Source organism: Diadema antillarum, unplaced genomic scaffold, assembly GCF_040938485.1.
Source record: "Diadema antillarum isolate AM-2024a unplaced genomic scaffold, OU_Dant_1.0 scf00000063, whole genome shotgun sequence".
NCBI classification, from domain to species: Eukaryota; Metazoa; Echinodermata; class Echinoidea; order Diadematoida; family Diadematidae; genus Diadema; species Diadema antillarum.
In genome coordinates, this window is record NW_027270952.1 from 2,914,600 (window position 1) to 2,931,451 (window position 16,852).

At 40.9% G+C, this 16,852-nt stretch overlaps 1 protein-coding gene across 1 annotated transcript in view; it reads right to left on the minus strand.

Moving 5' to 3' along the window:
- Window positions 1–1,466: 1,466 nt before the first annotated feature.
- LOC139716265 (E3 ubiquitin-protein ligase MYCBP2-like) overlaps window positions 1,467–16,852 on the minus strand; it is a 74,230-nt gene continuing 58,844 nt past the window's right edge. Inside the window, exons 28-36 of the mRNA XM_071627833.1 lie at window positions 16,177–16,369; window positions 15,137–15,447; window positions 10,151–10,336; window positions 9,129–9,533; window positions 7,513–7,653; window positions 5,729–5,853; window positions 4,835–5,109; window positions 3,659–3,725; window positions 1,467–3,296 (exon numbers count right to left, since the gene is read on the minus strand). Coding sequence (XP_071483934.1) covers window positions 2,726–3,296; window positions 3,659–3,725; window positions 4,835–5,109; window positions 5,729–5,853; window positions 7,513–7,653; window positions 9,129–9,533; window positions 10,151–10,336; window positions 15,137–15,447; window positions 16,177–16,369 — 2,274 coding nt within the window. The 3' untranslated portion in view covers window positions 1,467–2,725. The remainder of the gene's footprint in view (window positions 3,297–3,658; window positions 3,726–4,834; window positions 5,110–5,728; window positions 5,854–7,512; window positions 7,654–9,128; window positions 9,534–10,150; window positions 10,337–15,136; window positions 15,448–16,176; window positions 16,370–16,852) is intronic.

Here is a 16,852-nt window from a genome sequence, read left to right on the forward strand (position 1 = left end):
TTCCATCTTATAATGTTTTCACGTCACCCGTGTTTTTTTTTTCACGTTAGACTAATATCCCCATGATGACATATATTCTGTGGACAAAATGAAACATACCCGTAATATTTATTTTTTATGATTGGTTCAAAACTGGTAAAGGCAGACTTTCTTCACTTTTGTATTTTTATCAAGTTGACGTATGAATCAGCCACCAACATGCCAAAATATCGTCTTTTATATTCCTTGTGCCCATGCGACTGATTTGTTCTGACCTACAATTATTTACAAAGTTCAGCATCATCCTTCTTGGATTTGTGTTGCGGAATATGTCAGTTATGGCTTTTAGGATGTACTCTTGGTGAAACGATATAAATTTTGAAATGAAAAAAAAAGAATTATAGCAACATTTTTCTTTTGGTCACTTGTCTATAAATGTAAGTATTTTGAAGAATAAGAGCCCATGCTGAAAGAAACCGAAGTCTGTAATTCTTCGGTGATTTTCTCATCTACAGATCAACATTTGTTTGAAACTCTTGATCATGCACGCAGTGAGTCGAGAAGGTCAGAAGGTGTGGGATGGGGATACCCCTTCCAACACAAGATATTTTGCAATATTTTGCTATTGAAATTCAGATCTGGGTACACACTTGCAATGGAATATTTTCGAAACACACACCCAAATATTTCATATCAAAAATGAGAAAAATTATTCCATTGATAAAATATGAAGAGATAAATCATTCTACATCTGTCATCTCCTGTCTGCTTATACATCGATCACCATACTCAGTCTATTGTATCGGATGGATGTATAGCGCTCACCGGTAATCTAAAAACCAGCAGTTTGAATGGAGTGTGGTGATATAGATATCACGATCTCAGAGGTATAATATTCTCACAAAAGTATCACGAGAAAAAGTAAAAACAAGGGTTTAATCTGTAATTGATTCACGGTTTTTTACTGATCAAAATCATTTGAAAAAAAATCCATCATCTGATTCTTTAAAAAAAAAAGTGAAAACCCTTCCAGACCAGTCCTTCCGCCAGTAAATGAGACGTCCATGGTGTCTAATATATTGACTCGCTCTCATGAAACTATCTTTCTATCTCTCTCAGCCGTTTCTTGGAGTCAAGATTTTCAGCTATAACCCCGATGGAGCGGGAAATGGGAGGGGGGGGGGGAATACCCGGGGAATCAACCTGTCACAGTTGTAGAGACTGGATTTTTTTTAAACATAATTTTAAAACATTAACTCTTCTGTTACATTTGGAGATTTGGGAGGAAGTTTTTTAATTTATTTTCCTTTCCTTGTTCAAGCGGACCCTGCTCGCCAGCCGGGGTGGGGGGCGCCTTTGTACAGAAAAGCTGCCAAAACATTTTTTTTTTTTAGGGGGGAGGGGGCGGGAGGGGGAGAGCGGGGAGAGAGGCATCACCTAAACAATCAACACCTCTTTAATGTGTGCAGACTGACCATGAAACATATAAATATGAAAATATCTCTTTGACATGACTAAGATATGATAAGGAAAATTCAATCTGTTATATTAGGAAATTACGTTCCTTCACTAGATTGCCTCTTGGGAGAGGGAGAGGAGGGAGGGAGAGAAGGGATGCCAAGATCAAAACGATTCTGACAAAAAGATAATGCGTCAATTCTCCCGACACAAACCCCTGAACTGATTAGACGAATGTACACAACATTTAATGAATCACGTTGAGGTGGAAATTGGTTAATGTTTTTCGTACATTCAATCATTTTCATACATTACACATGAGTTGCTATCAATCTACCGTATACTAGTATACCATTTGTAAACATATCATCTGTGGTAGTTACTAGTATTATTTATTCACATCTTTTCATATTTAGTTCGATCTAAAAGAAAAAAAAATACATGAATGGCTCAAGGCCACGTACTTGAATGGCCACAGTGTCCCTCCTCCTTCCGTGGCCCTGGCAAAGTATGGTTGATATACACATGTCAACCTGAATAAAATGTGCAATGTTTAATCGAGCATAGTACTGATTTCTCTCTGCTTCTGCAAGCATTATACATACAAGTTTATATTATATACATGTAGTACCATACCTGCATACTACTTGAATTCAGACGAAAAGCTTCTGTGTCCGTTATGCAAGCGTATCAACTGTACGTATTTGATTGAAATGTCATTGATTGAAATGTCATTTCAGCTTCTAAACCCTCTATCACTCTAAGCTGAAACGTTGTTTCTGAAGTGTGATTTCAAACGAAATCTTTTGTCAGTTGTGACTGCCCTCTAAATGCACTGAATCAACTTTTATGTTAAGATATTAATGTGCTAAAGGTCATTACCTACCAGTCCACGCAAGACTCGAATAACTCGATCTGCGAGATAATTATCACTCTTCTTTTCTAAAACATTTCAGCCTACGAAAGCGATCAATGCGTCTATTTCACATTTTAAGATAAAATTTGATTTGAAAGGTTTGTGCACACAATCATCATTGCATGAACCGCTTATGAAGGCTGCGAAGACCGCGGCAGCATGGCCTGGCGATGAATTACAGCGTTCAAACAACTTTACCATCTTCATGATAGATTAGAAAGATCAAAGATTATTAACTTTTGATATAAAGCATTTCAAGTAGTCTTTCAATGCCTCAATATCCCTCAGTTTGAGCGAACTTCAGTTTAAACTTCGAGTCCAACAAGACCTACTAGGCAGGTTGCTGGAGTACTGCTGCATGTTTGTATCGTCTCAAATACAGTACGTATTTCCCTTTTCCGTCATCGCGTATTGCTCTTTTGAGTCATATGTCCCCGACGGTATGGTGGACTGTGTGTTAACAGCGGACTGGGAATGGGTGAAGACCACGTCGTAGGACTTTCGGGAGGAAGAGAGGCATGGTGCGGAGAGGTTCACTCGACGAACCAGACGCGGGAATCGCCGTCGCAGCGATTCGCGATACCGTCCCATACGATCGCGAAAGTGCTGCTGGCGCAGACAGTAGAGAACGAAGATGAAGAACCCCTGCAGAGAGTTGAGGATGACGAAGAGGACGTGGATCACGAGGTTGTCGTCCCTAATGAGGGTGAAGTATCCCAGCACCCAGGTGAGCCCGAGGAGGAGGAAAATGCTGACGGCGTTTTGGCAGCGGCGTAAGACGTCGCGATAACCGTCTTCCTTGCCGCTGGAGCGCGCTCGCGTTGCGATGTTCGTCCGAGTCAGTCGGTAGATGACCATGACAAAGATTACCATGTTGACGAGGAGGATGATCCCCATAGGGACCATGAGACCGCTCACCATCGACCATCTGCCCAGGAAACAGCTGACACAAAATTCGATACTTCGTTACAACGTGTAGAACTTTCTCCTCTGTAGAGTAAAATTTTGCCCAAAGCGTGAAGGTTTTACAACGAATTAAAATTCAATGGCAATCTTATGTTCTGATCGCAAAAGTATGAAAGTTCTGCTATGTTTCTGGCGAAGTGTTACAGGTATATACTTTCATTGATACAAACATCAATAACTAAAAAACAGAATCAGCCTATTGAGTTAAAAATAAGAGAGCATTTTCCACACTCAAAGGGAAATATTCAGTTTCAACAAGCATACAAGATGCGAGCATCTTCACATGTATACTGACTAAACAAGTGAAAAGGAGGTACACAGAGGGTGAGATATACTTACAAATGCTTCGAGATGTACTTCTTTTTAGCGATAGCTCCTGTGAGAATTACGATGAGCGCCGGAACACCTGTCATAAGAAAGAAGTAATATCACAAATGAGAATTTACGTTCTTCCTTTTGATCATGACATATTATCATTGTGAGATTTCTTTGGGCTCTATCGTTGGTCACCTAGCAATGAATGTACTTTCACTGGTATTTATTTTGCGGATCCTTTGCTCTGTCTGCAATTCTGTTTGATGTACATACTTATGCGAAGAGAAAAGGAAAACAGTGTAAACGGAAGGACACAGATATGAATTAAACAGCCTGACACACATCGGATTATTACGAGTTATTAGGGACAGATGTTTGTTGTATCTTCATACTGAAGTTTATGTCGCAGTCACAGTGGTATGTGCATTCTTTAAGATGACAAAGGACAAATTATGACTCTTTATGAAAATCTGATAATTAGATTAAATCTGACGTCATTATGATATCTTTGTTCTTGTTTTTTTTTAAAGACACCCACTGGTCGAAGAAAAAGAAGGGTTCACATGAGCAACTTGCTAGTGAAGAGCTTTTTCTTCATGGTACTTGATAGTGAAACCCGCAGATATACATTGGGACAACAAGAGTGTCAACTTGCGACACGTTCCGTTATAGTGGAATGTATTGTATTATTTGGAACACGGTTTGCATCACGACGACAAGAAAAACTTCGGGAAAAAGCCGAATGTATCCTATGACGTGATGCTAGGGTCATGTGAAGCAACTTTTTATTATTATAATTATTATTATTATTATTATTATTATTATTATTATTATTATTATTATTATTATCATCATCATTATTATTATTATTATTATTGTAATTATGATTATTACTACTACTACTATTATTATCATTATCATTATCATTATCATTCTTATTATTATTACTACTACTATTATTATCAGCAGCAGCAGCAGCATCAGCATTATTTTTATTATAAGCGGGAAGCTTATCAATTATTTCGTATGTCATTATTAGGTAAGTGTAACCCCCTGTAAAACCAGATCGACATTATTCATGCATTTGTTTTAAACTTTTTTAATGATAATAGTGATTCCCGTTTCACATTGTTTGTGTATAACAGTATTGTCTTATACTTTTGTTGTGATTAACCGAACATTGTCTCATAAAATGCTCACCCCATGCGACGACTCCTGCCTTGAGCATGAAACGCGGGATGTACGAGTTCACGACACGGACGAGCAGATAAAACATGTTGACCCCCTCAACGCCCATCCATGCAACAGCGGACAGCATAGAAAAGTGCACCAGGCCCGCTACCAAGCCGCAGACACCGGCTTTCGTCTTCAGATGTCCGTCCACCAGGCTCATGATGATGAACAAAACGTAGAGACTCAGCAGAGTCCCACAAAGACACATGAGGATGCGATTAGGCTGTGATTGTCGGAGCTTCCTGGAGAATGGAACGCACAAAACTTCATGCATGACAAACTAATCATCACTTCTGTGATGGACAGGGAAAGCGATTTTGTATTTTAATTTGTTTTCATAAAACAAGGGAAGATAAGACTCGTACTACGTATACATAGGGTGCTGATTCAGGAAACACATTCCAAAACATGCACACACACAAAATACCCAGCATTCTCAGGTCAACATGGAGAACATTCCGGATCTTTAATTAAAATGTGTCAAATAAAGCATATACTTATAGTAATCAGTGTGGTAACCTTGACGGAAAGAGTGTGCGCAAGTTAGTCGACCAAGTGGCCGATGCAATGTATTCAGCTGATTCTAGCCTATGAGATAGGCTACTGTATTCATATTTAGGGTGTACACGCATAAGATATAGCCTTAATTGTTAAGTGTGGTATAATCACTGTTGAGATGCCAGTGTCAGCTGGTACATTTTGCTTAAAAACACAATGGTGATTTGAAGTTCACAAGAAATCATGATCAGTCGGTCGATATCGTAGGGAATAGCAACCTGTTGGCAACATAATGTAATTCTGCTTATGCATGACTGAGAATAGAGGACACAGAAAATTAAACGGACGAAAGTTGACATTTACCTGTTGCTGAGATACGTCGCCAAGGTGACCATAAGACCAAAGATGGAGAAAGCGCAGCCGACGTAGGTCAGGATCTCGTACACTTTGTCCACTGTCGTACCAACCCAACTTCCGGCATGTATATCCTAAGGCAGTGTAATATTGACCAAATTAATGTAGAAATAGTTGTATGCTCATTGTGTATGTGCGTCTAAGTAAATTCATTTGAGGTATGGTATGCATAACATGTCAAGATTTGAAGAAAAACAAACGAACGGAACCTGACACATACAACATACAACAGCTTTCAAAGCCACTACCACGACTGCTAGTAAAGCAGTGCCTTGGGACCTGGTAGTTAAGGCAACAAGCCTCTGCTACCAAAGCAGCTGCAGCGGATCTATTCCTATTACACAACTGCCTTCAAAAACACCAAGAAATAAAATGTCTTCCATAGTTATAGGCATCTGTAGTTCAAAACTCAAACGCCTTCATCTATGCCATTGGAAGAAAACTTGAGGAACATTTTTTTAAAAAGAACCAAACTGCATGAGGTTTCTTTTTGCACTTGGATATAACAATCGTTTTCGACCGCTGCTCACCTCCTTAAGGAGCGATATCTCAGTATCTATAGGTTAAGCATTGCCCTTTATAAAAACCAGGAGATCAAAGGGAGTCGCTGACTTTGTCTTTAAGATATCAACGTAAGATAACTCTCTGACTCATGATTTCACTCCATTTCAAAGTGACTTTTGCACAGTAAGTAGAAGGTCAGATATAGGCAGAATGGTAGAAGTTTCATCAAAATCAAACATTTAACAGAGGATCTAATGGAACCGCAAAAATTTCCACTGAATAATCATATTGATCGCAGTTACACATTATAATCAGCTGAGGCAATGATATCATTAACTCACCACTCTTCTGTAGGTTTGTACGCAAAAATATATCAAACATTATATTTTTGGTAAATATTTTAGTCGCTACGGCTATATGTCATCATTGTCACGTCATAACAGTAAAACAACAACAACAACAAAAGAAAAGAAAGATGAGAAGGATAAGATTTGTCAAAGGTGGGAAGTGAAGATTGTGTGTAGGTCAATGAAAGACTTGTGAGGCCTTGACATTGTCGCTTCATCTAACAGTCTAATCTGGACGTGAGGTTGTCGTTGATTCAACCCTCTCCTTCAACAACAAAAAAGTGATCCATAACAATTCCAGGACTATCTCACAGAAGGAGACTTAGGCGCAACTGCCGAGACTCCTGCGACTCTAAAGACCAAAACATGGCTTGCGCTCTCACCAAGAAGGCGACTCCATAGCCTCGCCTGAGACGTCTCCAAACAAGGTAACAGCTAAATTCGCCTGGAAGTCGCGGAGATGTCGCCGCGACGTATCCAAGACGTCTTCTCAGTCGCGGAGATGTCTCTGCGACGTCTTCGGTAGGTCGCCAATGGATCTCCGCAAAGTCACGGAGACGTCTCGGAGACGTCAAGGACAAAATTAGTCTCCGCAACTTCGCCGCAACTAAGGAGTGATCTCAGAACGTCGAGGAGACGTCTCTGAGACCAACTGGAGACTGGAAAAAGTCTCGAACATATTCAATTCTCTCGCAACCCCCGAAGACCAAACTAGCCTCGCGGAGACGTCTCTGCGACCACTCCGCGATGAGCTAGATTCGAGTCGCCACCAAATCGCCTCCAAGTCTCCAAGCAAACGAGATACCAACTTTACCTTACTTTCGATTTTGATGAGACATCTATAATTTTGTTCGTGTGACTTCAGTTGCACAGTGAGCTTACCATTAGGACTGCGAAATTTGTCAGGTGGTTGCACTCGCATTCAGAGCGTGCTTCCGAACTGGTGTTTTTCAGGGTACAGCCGGCAGTGGACCAGGAATTATCCGTGTAGTTCCAGAAGACACAGCGAGGGTTGCTTGCATTCTATAATCAAAACAAAAAGAAACAAAACAAACAAAAACGCAAGGAATAGTCGTTGCCACATTCATCTGCACTTAACATAAATGGAGCAGGTGAATTAATCGGTATTTGACTGCTGTGCAGCATATAGCATTTCACATTTCAAATAATGCCATCTTAACTTCTTGCGTTTAAAGGCTAGTATCCTGTGACGCATCACGGATCTCTCTCAAGTGAGGTTGTAAGAATGGTTTTGTGACCTCTTGTTTGGATCCACATCCGTGTCGGATAGGTTAGGATGGAAACATTTGACGGAACAGCTATTTTGATCGCAACTTAGAATACATATTGCATAAGTTGTTGATGTTGTCTCATCTCAATTCTCCAAATGATTTCTTGATTACGGTCGATGATACAGCAAATAACTCCCAAATGATTATTTGTTTGTTTGTTTGTTTGTTTGTTTGTGTCATTTTCCATTTGACAAGATAGCTGGATAGCCAATATTCAGCTACACCAGCTGGTTTTCTATGGGGTCCAGTTGGACGTCATCAGGCAGACCACAGGTCACGCACCCTGATCTAAGCGATGAATGAATAAAGTGAGATCTTTCACGAGCGTGAGTTCCGGCTCTCACACACGGAACAGTTATTTTGACTGCAATAAAGAATGTATATTACATGAGGTGTTGGTGCTATCACCTCACAATTATCAAAGCTTGACAATAAATTGAGGCACAGGATCTTAATTGCATTTCAAAAATGTTAATCAAGCAAAGTTTGTTAATAGGTTATTTTGGAGACTTGTGAGATCATGGCATCATCACTTCATCTAATTTGCATAATATGCCTATATGGTTGCTACTAGTAACTTCTATCAACACATATGAAGCCTTATGTCACTCTGTGTTTTTATGCTACTTTAATATGCAGTTGAATTGCACATTTTGCCACCGATTACTAAGTAGGCCTATTAATTCAAATATCACATTTACACAGACTTACACTTGTGTAGACAACTACTATGTCAGACGATTGTTTTGCTTGTATGCGTTAAGTTTGTTTTTGCTTGTTAATAACGACATGTTTGATTTCCTCTCCAGAATGGCGAAATTGTCACAATTTGCACGGACACGTCTTCCTACGTTCACGTCCCATGACAATTGGCGATATAGAAATCATGGGGGGATCGGTCATTTGCACATGCTGGACCTTACTTGTGGAATCAGTTGCCTCTAGCTATCCGTCACATTTCGAATGTTGACTCCTTTAAAGTTGCCCTCAAGACTCATTTGTTCATGACCATTTTCCAGTAGAATTGTATATTATGATGTGTATTTTTTCATTATCATTATTGTGTCATTCATTTTCAGGTGCATGTTTGTGTAAGGATTTTTGTATTTCATAACTTACTCTTCTACTGCGCCTTGAGCACGTTAACTATGTGGAACTTGCGCATTATAAGTACCCTGTATTATTATTATTATTATTATTATGTACCTTCTTGTGAGTCAGGACTATTGTCACAGGAGTATCCAAGCTGCGTGATGTACCCGCCTGTTCCCCGAAGCTGGCAGCAATGACGTTGGTGTTGATCTGACGGAAAAACTTTTGCCCAGTGTCACCCCTATTGGAGGGGACGACGAACGGTTCTGATGTGTTCTCGCGCTGTACGAAAAGGGAATCGTCGTGATAGACGGTGAGGGCGATGTTCCCATCCTTGCCGTGACTGAGGACCTCGGGTGGGATGACGATGGCGGCTACTTGTACTACGTCCACCGGTGTCTCCTCGAATTCATCGATGGCGAGCTGCTTCACGTTGCTCTCAGTGAGTGCGGCAGAGACGTCCCCAAATGAGCCGAAGACCAAACCAGTCTTCGCCTTTGGCGAAGAGAGGCTTAGTACCTGCAATAGAGGACATCGTTTGCATTTTCATCAATGCTGGAAAAAGCCGGATTTCGTGGAGTTTGCCTCCCTGCTGTATGTGCTAGATTCATTTTTGTTTTTGAGGGGGGGGGGGGCGGGCGGGGTCTTCTCTCATTTTTGCCTTTTCTCTAGGATCATTTTGTGAGGCAGAGATCAGCATACAAGCTCCATTTAAGAGGAGCGAGACTAATGAATGCTTGTGATGAGCTTTACAAAATCAGTGACAGAACTTGACAAAATGTCTCCATAGGACCCAACTGCCTGGATGAAGAAATGTGAAAGGGACAAGCAAAATCTGCTAACAATTGCTCCTACACAGAGCGCACAGGATTGGTACCACCATCAGAAAAAGAGGTGGTTTCATCCTTGACCTGAGAATAGCAAAATGCATAAGGAAACAAAAGAGAAAGGGAATAAAGGGCCGAGGGGAAATGTAAAAAAAAAAGGAGAAAGAAGCAGAATTACAAAAGGTGAATAAAAACAGAGGAATGTTATGAAGAAGGGAAGTTGAGGGGAGAGAGAAAAAAAAAAGCTTGATTGGTTACTCGTCGACACTACAAAAGTGAATTTTGTGGTATTTGTCTTTTAATACTTGCCTGGACGGCAATGTTGGGCTCAACGTTTTGAAAAGTTTCATTGGCTGACACATTCAAGTTTAAAAGCACTGACTCCAGCGATTGAGTTGCAACGTTGGGGGCGTTATCCGACTCTTGAGCTTCTTCAAGCGCATCGTCATCGACGTCTGCTAGATTGTTAAGTATGGACACAACTTCTCCGGCACTCTGGATGGTACATGTCAATGACATCAGGGCCAATTCAAGAGTTTATTCAAAATACAGGAGAGAATACTGTCAATATGTCAGATGCATTTCTTGTTTGCTATGGATTGTCTAAGCAGAGCTTTGAAAGAAACTTTAATATATCATAGGTATTCGCAATTCACAAGTCTTATCTTTGCATAGAAAAAAAAAAACGTACCAAAGAGGAATGTAATGGAAATAGTGTTCGGAATTCTTAATAATGGTAATGACAGCGATGAAAATAGTGAAAATGGCAATGATAATCATCATTATCATTATCATTATCATTATCATCATCATCATCATCATCAGTAATACAGCTGTACTCGAAATAGTAAGAATGATAGTTCTGAGATGATAAAGAAAAATGGCTGCTACTACCTGTATCTGCAACGCTTTTGCTACTACTGCTACTGGCAGTGGTGGTTGTATGAGCAGCAGTAGTGGGAGGAGGAGAAAAATAAGTACGACAAAGCTTGAACTGTTTACAACGTCAGACTTTCAGTATACCGAATGTCCAAAAAATTTACAACGGGACCCTCCACAATGACATCTTTAAAAATAGTGAATCAATCCAAATACAATCTCAGGATATGAAACTATAACTCATTGCCCACATTTTACAGAAAACTCCATTCGATTTACTTCAGAGGTCAAGGAGAAATGAGGAATTTTGTAGAGGATGTCAAGAATCTCTACCCTCCAAGTTCGGTCTATTGTATTCACACACAAAAGCATCGAAGTGCCAAATTTGGAAGAATCAGACTCATGTCATGCTTTCCAACATTCCACATTTCTCTGTGACCGCTTAACCAAATTGAATGGGGTTTTCCGCAGAATAGAGCTAAGATGTTATATTTTAAGACCCTGAAGTAGCATTTAGACAGTTGTGTGATTTTTACTACTCATGGGCGTCACCAGGGGGGGTGCGTTGGGTGCGAACGCACCCCCCTTCAGATCCTTAAAAAAAAAAAAAAAGTCAGTCTGCGAGCGAGCCTCAACGCCGGACGCTAAATAATTATTCTTTTCTATTTTTTAAAATTTTGCATCCAGGGAGAAAAAAAAAGAATCGTCGGCAAAAACAATTCGCATCCCTGGTTCTGGCAGCACTGATTTTATACATACTACTACTATTCTACAGTGTTTACTATTTATCGACCGTTACTGCACATCCGTTACGACACGGAGGCACTTATACACGTTTTGCATGTAGCGTGTGCTAACTTATACAAGTATGTAGGGTCTATGTACGTTACTTCTAACCAATCCATATTGCCAGCCTAAGAGCGAGGCCTTAGCCTCATTAAAAAAAAAAAATGGGAAAAAAAAAAATGGAGGGCAAGCATATCATTTTGCCCACCCCCCTCCATAATTCCAGAGACGAGAAGATTTTTCTTGTCTTTGTTTTTTTAAGAAAAACAAAAAGTTACCCCATAAAATATTGGAGGGGCAAGCATATTTTGATTTTTGCCCCCCCCCCCATAATGAATAATTCCCGAAATGAGAAGATTTTCTTGCTTTTGAAAGAAAACAAAAATGTTGCCCCCATAAAAAATATTGGAAGGCAAGCGCACCATTTTGCCCCCACCCCACATAATCATAATTCCCGCGATGAAAAGATTTTCTTGCTTTTTTTGATTAGAATTCAAGAAATCTGTCCAATTATTTCACCCAAAAAGCACTGGCGTTACTACGAAGGGGGGGGGGGGGGGGGGGGGAGGGGGGTGCGCCCCTCCCAATTCCGCTGGTTAAAAAAAAAGACTTAGCGAAATAGTCATTCAAGTGTTAGTAAACTGCTTTTGAATGAAAGGGTGATCAAGAAATAAGATATTTTTCTATGATTTCTTTTAACCATAATTAAATAGGTATATAGTGTGAAACATTGTTAAAAAAACCCGGACCCGACAAAAGATTGTGATTCAGCGTGATTCCTGGTTGGCATTCTGCATATAAGCAGGATGTGCGCAGTGTACTCAGTACATCCGAACGAAGAATCGCTACAATGTTGCGCAATGTGATGTAGAATGTACACCTTTGTACATTACGCTTCGTTATATCAAAGCTAGATCATTGATTTTGCAGTGTTACTTTACATACTAGTCTATATAAAAATGTCTTGCATTGCCAATAAAAAGACTTGCATGACCTGGGCTAATTCCTAACTTTTCCATGTGTACAATACACACACACACACACAAACAAACACGCACAATTAGTTTAGGGGATGCTCTAAAGTGCAGATTTTTGATATCCGTCCCCCACTTGGTCACTTCAACGCCACCTCACTGGTCATATCTCCCCCAGTCATGAACATAAACCCACACCCTTGACTACCAGTGGCGGATCCAGGGGGAGGGGCGCACCGGGCGTCCCCCCCCCCCTTTAATTTCCAAAGCGAAAAAAAAAAACATAATATAGCTTCAAACGGCAGTTTTTGGACAGTAAAATGTCAAATTTTCAACCTCGCTCGGTCCGCTCGCTCGCATTTAGTCGTAAAGCTATTTTCCTAAAGTTGCTGCCAGTGTAATTGCCGGCATTTGCGCCTGGTGCCCCCCCCCCCCCCCCCCATTAATTTCCAAAGCAAAAAAAATATAGCTGCAAACGGCAGTTTGGGGACTGTAAAATGTCAAATTTTTCAAGCTCGCTCGCTCCGCTCGCTCGCATTTAAATTCTCCTGATATTGCTGCCAGTAATTGCCAGCATTTGCGCCCGGTGCGCCCCCTTAATTTCGAAAGCAAAAAAGCTATAGCTTCAAATGGCAGTTCTTGGACTGTAAAATGTCAAAATTTTCAAGCTTGCTCGCATTTAATCTTTATGCCATTCTTCTGATGTTACTGCCAGTAATTGTCAGCAGTTGCGCCCGGTGCGCCACCCCGCCCCCCTTAATTTCCAAAGCGAAAAAGTATAGCTACAAACGGTAGTTTTGTTTTACTGTATAATGTTGAAATTTTCAAGCTCGCTCTCTTCGCTCGCTCGCATTTAATTGTTATATAATTATGCAATTCACCTGATGTTGCTGCCAGTAATTTGCCTGCAGTTGCGCCCGGTGCGCCCCCCCTTGATTTCCAAAGCGAAAAAATATGGCTAAGAACGGCAGTTTTTGGACGGTAAAATGTAAAATTTTCAAGCTCGCTCGTTCCGCTCGCTCGAATGTAATCATTATGCTCTCCTGATATTGCTGCCAGTATTTGCCAGCAGTTGCGCCCGATGCGCCCCCTTAAATTCTAAAGCGAAGAAATATAGCTACAAACGGCAGTTTGTTTGTTTTTTACTGTAAAATGTCAAAATTTTCAAGCTCGCTCCCTCGCTCGCTCGAATTTAAATATGCAATTCAATTAATTCAATTCAATCAATCATAGTTTATTTCCAATCAACGAAAATCAAAAACATAGTACAAAGTATACGTGTCATTAAATAATATTGTTCAAACGTTTGCAAAACATTCATGTAATATACGAGACAAATTACACAACAACATAATGTACAATTCTCCTGATGTTGCTGCCAGTAATTGCCGGCAGTTGCGCCCGGTGCGCCCCCCCCCCCCCTCCTTTATTTCCAAAGCGAAAAAATATGGCTCCACATGGCAGTTTTTGCACTGTAAAATATCAAAATTGTCAAGCTCGCTCTCTTCGCTCGCTCGCATTTAATTATCATGCCATTCACCTGATGTTGCTGCCAGTAATTACCGGCAGTTGCGCCCGTTGCGCCCCCACCCCTCCTTTATTTCCAAAGAGAAAAAATATGGATCCAAATGGCAGTTTTTGGAATGTAAAATGTCAAAATTTTCAAGCTCGCTCGCTCGCTCGCTCGCATTTAATTGCTATGCAATTCTCCTGATGTTGCTGCCAGTAATTGCCAGCAGTTGCATCCGGTGCGCCCCCCCCCCCTTAATTTACCCCAAAAAAAAAAAAAAAAATATGGCTACAAACGGCAGTTTTTGAACTGTAAAATGTAAAAATTTTCAAGCTCGCTCGCTCCGCTCGCTCGCATGTAGTCATTCTCCTGATATCGCTGCCAGTAATTTGTCGTTTCACACCGTCATTTCATAATCCATTTATAGGGGGTACAACCCCCTCCGGCACTTCCACACCCTCCCCCCTCCCCCCACCCTTGCTCGCTCCCTCGCATACTAACATCCCCCCCCCCCCCCCCCAAGATGAAATCCTATAGCTACGCCGGTGTCCTTTCCGCGCTTGGTTTCCCTCAAAAAACAGTAAAAGTCTAGGGATTGAGAGCTTCCTATATTCCAAATGTCTGTCCAAAAAATCTCGTAAACATTTAGTGTCAAAACGCACCCCCCTTGAAAACAAGCTGGTGACGCCCTGCTACTTAGCACTATCTTAGCAAGAACCCTACTCTACACCTACATTGCAGATGTTGGGCAAAGAAACCAATAGATCCTGCATCTTTCTGAGTCTTTGGCAAAAAAAGAAAAAGGGTGTACATCACCATGTACAAACCTGGATGAACAAACCATTTCTCAATGTAAGATCCTCAATGTACTGCTTAAAGCACACTCATATATGAACACATGAGGTTACCTGCTCGATAATTGAGAAATGCACTCATGTATCACTGCGTTTGTCCATGCTGGACAACAAAGCAGACTTCCTCATGCATTGTACATTGCGCTTTCATAGTATAGGGTTTTCACAGTAAAACCATGCCATGTTGTCGCCTCCAGACAAGAAAGAAATACCTCCCCACTCTTACTGCTAATGTATTCTGACAAGGAGGTGTGAATTCATTAAATTCTTGGAAGTCAAAATAAGCACTTACGCCATCCGTTGAGTTGAGGAGATCACAGAGGAAGACCCACTTGAGTTGAGGGGTAGGGTAGAAGGCGTGGAAGCACTGCACAAAGGTGTGGTGACACTCATCCATGAGACTTGATACAACCCTGCCCAGGGGGTGGCAAGAGAGGGGGGCGTCTGTTGGAGGCGGGGCTGCAAGGGCTCCACCATCCTCGCCAGCAATGGGGCAGAGTCGCTGGTCGGACAGCTCGCCCAGGATCTGCTTCAAGAGGTCGCAGGTCATTGAGATGCATTCTGGGAGTTGTGATGATCCACTGGCCGGCTTCTTGCCAGTAGCTACCAGAAAGAGAGTGACATGATGGGCAATCAAAAAAACATGTGACTGACAGAACTTGACAAGGCAACTTGGAACGATAATATCACTGGAATCTTGTTCAAATGAAACCAATGAAATGATGTATAAACATTTTCCAACTTTTCTGATTTCAATGTCATACAATTGGCATGATTTCCATCTTAGCAAAAATTCATGCATATCCAAATCTATAATTAATTATAGTTTTGACATAAAATGGTTTGACTCCATTATAATCACACAGGTGTAACTGAGCCAGGCATTTCATGGATCTGATATTCACTTTTCAGTCACCATCTTGGAGAAAGTATAAGAGCTTCATTTCAAGCAAATAGCCCTCAAAGAACTTTTTGCTTCATAAAAATCCTCTCATACCTGATGCTGTTAATGGGATGTTTTGTTGTTTTAGAGAAGGGTTATTGACCGTCAGTCAGCAAAATGACACATTATTATATGTCGACAGAAAAAAATAGAATGACTATGGATACAAACAAACATCCAACTTTCAAACAAGCTACGTAGATCATCTTCTGTAAACAACCTCATCCAAAACATGGCTTTATTATACACATGTATATGCCTTTACCTCAAGTATAATCATTGATATGAAACTGACAGGACAAATGCTCCCTGAATACCACCTTATTCTACAATCTGCAGGAGTTCCCTCCCCCTCCCCCTCCCCCAACCCTTTCCAATCCCATCGTTACCTGGATTGGGATATATTTCACAGACATGGCTCCGGAGTAGCCTCAGGCAAGCAGTGGCGATGTAGACCAGCCGGTCCAGCTCACCGCGGGCAGCGGTCTGCTGGCCATCCCTCAGCCCTAGGGCCTCACCCACGCTCTGCCGGAACATACGCCAGCTCCACTTCAGGAGTTTCAGCAGCGACTCAAACACCTCCTGTGGATGGATTACCAATAGTGGGAAGAATTTGATGCTAAACTGTGAAGTAGTTCCCATGGGATTCTACTTGTAATGCCTTTGATGAAAGTTGTTTTGTTTTGATGAAAGTTAAAACACTTGAGTGTGTGGACAAATAAAAGGGTTGATGATTTCTTGCAACTGTAAAAGAAGAAACATTTACTAGATTTTCATACTTGGCTAATTTCAGCAAACTTTGCTTCTTTATGATTCGGAGGATTACAGTAATGCTGTACAAAAATATTTCTGTGTTGTATATCAATTTGATGAAAGCATCTAAATGGCCACTCCTTGTTTTATTTTTGTTGTTTTTGTAAGGCTACAACCAAATTTCAGTGTTGAGGGAATTAAATACTTGCTAAAAATCATATCCTGTGTCCAATATAAGATGATTAAAATCACTGCATATTTGCTTGCACCATCTCTATATTGCTACTGCGTCAATCACAAGGTTAAGTATCT